General features: G+C 34.3%; 1 protein-coding gene across 1 annotated transcript; it reads left to right on the forward strand.

The window, feature by feature from the left end:
* Positions 1–1,615: 1,615 nt before the first annotated feature.
* LOC103768677 (receptor-type tyrosine-protein phosphatase delta-like) lies at positions 1,616–5,245 on the forward strand (the record flags this gene model as incomplete). The annotated part of the gene is made up of 2 exons (XM_008935830.1): positions 1,616–1,761; positions 5,104–5,245. Coding segments are annotated over 2 exons (288 nt in total), but the record flags the coding sequence as incomplete, so codon positions are not given.
* Between the last annotated feature and the right edge of the window lie 509 nt (positions 5,246–5,754).

Below are 5,754 nucleotides of genomic sequence, written 5' to 3' on the forward strand. Positions count from 1 at the left end.
AGGTAAAATTAGCATAGCACATAGTTCAAGGACTCTTGAGCATTCTGAAAAGTTGAGCAGTAATAATTTTGCTTGATACCTCTATTAAGGAAAAAAAAAAAGCATGCAGACTTCCAGGAATATTATATTTTTACTACCTTTTAAAAAAATTATTTCTGTTACAGGTGTGTTACACATAAGGGATAGCGTAAAAACGACTTATTTAATTTTGTAAACTTAGGACAATTTGCTTACCGTCATATTTAATGTAGCAACACAATAACAACATACCTAGTTTGTTTTATAATAATGGCCACATCATATTTTCTTGGTATCTGAAATTATTTTAGGATTTCTTCCAGTGTTACATAGATGCATACTTGTAGTCTTCTGGGTTTCTGGTATTTAAATAAATATGCTGACAAGACACATTACTTGTGGAAGGACCAGTTCAGCAGAATAAGGACTTAGACATCAGGAGTAAAGAGCAGCAACTTGGACATGAAAACTAGTACAGTACAGGTACCTAAATGACAGAACTAGCAGAGCAAAGTGAAGAAGAGCAAATAGGTTGAGAATAGAAAGATGCTGACTGCTGAAAGTCAAAGATGGGAGCAAAAATTAGTTAAAACAGCTGCAAAAGATCAACAACATGTAACAAATTAAGACTCAGAGAGACTATATAGCAAAGACCTGGGTTTTTTATTTTTCATTGACTCTAAGTATTTTCTTCATATCATTCACAGCAGCATCTTAAAGTTACTTGATCTCTAAAAATTTCTCAGCTGAGAAAGAGAATGATGTAAATATTTACAGGAACTCTTCAAGATTTCTGTACTGTGGTTAGGTATAATCTCAGATTTTTATATTAAATCTTTAGAAGACATGCCTTGGGTTAGTGTAAGATAAAAAGCTTTTTTTCCACCACAAGGCTGATAAATTAATTCTAAATATGTTGTAACAGAAATAGAAGGAAAGAGAATAATTAACTAAAATGCTTTTTCATACTTCTAGAATGATTTCTCCATTTCTGTCTCTTCTCCTGTTGTTGCAACAGTTGGATCTTTTTCACTTCTTTCTGGCAGAGTAGATTAATTTGGGAGTGAATGGAAGCTATACATGAAACTGTGTCCAAGCATAAATCTTTCTTCTGTTATAGTCCTTTCTGTGTGAATGCTTAAAAAATAGTCATTTACCTTCACCACTACAAATTTACAAATTATTTCTCCTAAATGTCACTGAGTTTGATGCTAAAAGCTGGGAATCCTGTTTTTGTAACATCCTGAGATCATGACATCAAGTCATGAATCATAACCTTATTTCAGCTGGTTCATGAGCTCATTTTTTGACAGAAGACAAATTGCATTTTTTATTTATAATGGTGATGAAATATAAAGTCTGATCTTGCTATTCTGAACCTATCAGATTTCCATTTTAATATAAATTTCACTGGTAAAAACCTGTAAGTACTTTCCTGACCTTTCAGTTATACTTTAACGCTTTCTTTTGTAGGTGAATGTTGTCACTGCAGAAACAAAACTTTTCCTTCTTTTCTCATTTTGAAATCTTGACATAGTTTATTTTTATGTTTACTACTCAGATTAATTTCAGTGGTTCTTTTTTTGGTCTGTTTCAGCACCACCCAAGTTTACAAGAACCCCCGTGGACCAGACAGGAGTTTCTGGAGGAGTCGCCTCATTCATCTGTCAAGCCACAGGAGATCCAAGACCTAAAATTGTCTGGAACAAAAAGGGAAAGAAAGTCAGCAATCAGAGATTTGAGGTATTAGGTCCATTGTTCTGTTCCTCTGAAAAACATTAATTCCAACCTCATTCCTAAACCAAACATATGTGCTTTATTATCAGTGATTAAGCAATATGGTTATCACTATTAGGCATAATTTAGTGGGAACAGTCTTGTGAAGTTTTTATTTTGCAAAGTGGTTATGCATAGCACTGCTAAAGAGAAAACTGCTGCTGCTGTTTTCTAAACTAGCATGACCTAACTGGTGATTGTTGATGTGCTTCTGTCCAGCCTGGTGTCTTTTGCATGATGGAGATGGGGGAAAATTATTTGAGCAGTGATTACTATTTCCAGGGAGCAAGTCACCTCCTTCTGTGACAATGTGCATCAAACAGACCTAGGCTGCTAATGCTTCTGCTGCCATAATTGCTTAACACTTTTGCAGATGGAGACGAAAGGAACATTGTAGTCCCCGCTTCTGAAGAGGAAATGTAAAACTTGTTTGCTTGTGATTCTTTTATTAACAATAGCCTAGGAAAAGCCCTTAGAGAAAGCTGTTTCCTCTCTCTCCACAACCTTCAATTAAAGGAAACAGTGAAGATAATGTGTTCAAAGTATACTGATTATTTGGGGAAAATAAGACAACAAATATTATTCCATGTTTTAGTGGCAGGAACAATTAATATCAAATATGGACTGACCTTTAACGTGAAGGAAAAATCAGAAAATGGGAGAAGGCTTGTAGAATGGATGCCAAAAACTAGTTATAAGAGTGTATAATTTTCACCATGTCTCTTTACTGTTTTCAATGTTAAATATAAAACAGCTGTGGCAAACATTTTATGAACAAATTATCTAAGATATACTTATTAAAAGCTGAGCAAATACTGAAGTGTTAATTTTTAGCAGTATTTGGAAAGATTACTTGTTCTGGCTTTTAGGTTAGGTTTACAGTAGCAGAAAAAACAAAACAAAACAAAAAAACCAACACATATCTTGCATAAACTGGTTTTTTTAAATTTATTTTCTTGTTCAAAAAATATTTAAAGGATTAGAATTTGTTCATTAGCCAATATAATCCTTTGCTTGTATACTTACTACAACGTGAGAAATGAAAGCATGAATTTAAATGCGACCTAGTGCCAAGAACTGTTTGCACTTTGCAGAGCAAATGCAGAGCTGTAATTGACTAGAGGGATTAACACAGAAATTTTATCATAAACTCTACACAATTTATCCCCTTCTTGTCACAGAATTTTAATTCACGGTGAGTTCTAAACTGAAAGATTTGGTATATACATGTTTACTGTGTTGATTCAGTTTTATTTTGAAATATTTGCCTCATTGTTTTCTATGTGACTATGTCCTTGGTTTTAGGGAGAACAGGCAAAAATAGTACAGTTCTATGTCCATAAAAAATATTTGACTATAACTCTGAGAAGTTAATTTAAAGTGTTCTAGGATGCCTTTATTGGACTGTTGGACAAGATGTGTAGCCAAGTAAGATGGAATGAAATTCAAAGAAATGGAAAACACTTCCCAAGTATTTTATAATTTTTATTATAACTACTGAGCAGAGCAGTGATTAAGTGTGCAAAGCACATCAATATTTTAAGCATCTTTTCCTCCTGTCCAAAGTAAGGCCATTAATTCATGCTGTAGAATCTCTAAATAAGAACAGAACAACAGTAGAAATATGGTTCAGAAAAGACACATGGAATATTTGGGAAACAAGAAACATCTAAGACTGTCAATTGCACTAGTAAGAGGATAATTAGTTATGCTTCTTTTCATCCTCTTTCACCTTGGTATTTTGTATATTTCTCTGAGTTTGATTATTTAGTAATAGAAGACATGAAAATGTTTTACATGACCACCTCTCTTCATAAAAGCCTAGCAAATACAGCTAGAAAGGACTTCAGTAGGCCATCTAATCCACATGCTTTCCCAGGAGTCCTGGGGGTTACATTCCACCCTCCCCTCCGCCCCCCTCCCCTAGCCCCGTAAACTTGGACAGCCTCTTAGAGAGCTTCAAGAGCCTTGTCATGACATTTTTTTTTTCTCATGTGGAACCTGAACTTTTTTTCTGGAACTTGATGTATATAACAATTGTCTTATGTAGCAATGGGTGAACAAACAGTTTATTCCCTCTCTCTTGACAGTGGCCTGTTTTTATATTTGAAGATTATTATTGTTGAATGCAGAATGTCTTGGTGACAGGCGAGTTCTCACAACTGAGTGAGAAGTAACTAAAAAGTAACTAAGGCCTGCTAAGAAGTAACTAAGTCCTACAATTAAAACAGGAAGATAATGGGCATTTAACAATAGTTCCCAAACCTGTACTATGTTTCTCTCTTACCCTCAACAAGTACACAGACTTAGTAGATTCCTTCTGTGTAAATAAAACATACACACACTGACATGTATGCAAATGTGCATAGATGTGAATTTTAGTATGTATGTTTGTATAGCTTATGGACAAATATTAATTCTTTTAAAAAAAAATAAATGTGACTGTCCCTTCTTCTAAGTGCCGTTTTTCTGATGGTAGTACTAACATATATTATTGACAAATATATATTTTTTTTCAAGTAGATTAAACAGATTAATATTATTACTTAGTTATTAGGAAGGCTTAGGAAGTTATTAAGAAGGCTGCAGTACTCATCAATGTCTGATGTCATTGTGACTACAGAAAAATAAGGAAATAAGAGCCATTTGATTAATTGTTTTTTTGTATGAAAACCAGTGTTACTCAAGTAAACACTGCAATTTAGAAAATAAACCTTAAAGTTTAGAATTTTTATTTAGTCTCTTAACTGGTCACATGTTTTCTAAGATATTGTTGGATAAATAAATAATAAATAAACAAAGTAATGCGCAGCTAAACTGAGTAGTCCTGTCTTGTTCAGAAATTGCTGATCCATTTTCACTTTGCAGCTAAAGGAATGAGTGACCTGCACTCTCTGAGTAGAGTGGGAGTATAACCTGCAGCAATTAAAATGAATGTAACTGGCATTTGAAGGTAGAGTATTTAAGCTAAGAGAATGGAGAGAAATTGGTGGTGAACTTCAGGATAAAAGAGCATTAAGTTACAGAATCCTTTCTTACAGCCCTTATTAGCTGGGGTTTTGTTTGTTTTTCATTCTGTCTTTTCTTGAAACTATCTTGGAGCAGCTGTTGAATGCTCATTGAGCAGCAATGTATGTTATAAGAACTTAAACGTTTTCCCATCCATGTGGCATTCCTCCTGGTACCTCTATTTGAAAAACAAATTTGGCTTTGATGAAATGAATACCAACAAGTCACTGTTAGGAGCAGATTAATGGAGGGATAGACATTTGTAACAACATCTGTGACAGCTTTTGTTTCCTTCTATAGGTAATAGAGTTTGATGATGGATCTGGATCAGTTCTCAGAATACAACCACTGCGCACACCACGAGATGAAGCCATTTATGAATGTGTGGCTTCCAATAGCGTTGGCGAAATAAGCGTGTCCACAAGACTCACTGTTTTACGTGGTAAGTTTTTTCTAAACTTATCTAATTTACTTCATAGACTTGAACATGCTAGGTTGTAAAAGGAAAGTTTCTCTCCAGGGAAGTTAAGGACTAGTTTGTTTCAAGTGGGTATTATTATAGTCCTGATGCTGTTAAATACAAACTTTTTCACATAATACATGAATATCATGTTTCTGATTTTTGACCATAAAATGGTAATGTGTGTGTGTTATGACAGATACACAGGTGGCCAGGTAAAACAGGCACAATAGGTTATTATATAAATTATTGGTCAAAACCCAATGCTTTCTGGATGGATTTAATTTACATTTTAATGCTGCTCTGCGTAGAGCACCTTTGCGTGGTCAACATTTGCACAGAAATTTGCCCATTTAACAGTGACCTTGAAAAGCTGCATGAATGGTCTTTAGATGAGCTTAAGCTGCTGTGAGTTTCCTCCCCAAGATATCACACATATAAAAGGGAAGGGCTTCTTCAATTTCAAATATACATCACCTGAATTGTATTCT

Source organism: Merops nubicus, unplaced genomic scaffold (genome assembly GCF_000691845.1).
Source record: "Merops nubicus isolate BGI_N331 unplaced genomic scaffold, ASM69184v1 scaffold22242, whole genome shotgun sequence".
Lineage (NCBI taxonomy): Eukaryota > Metazoa > Chordata > Aves > Coraciiformes > Meropidae > Merops > Merops nubicus.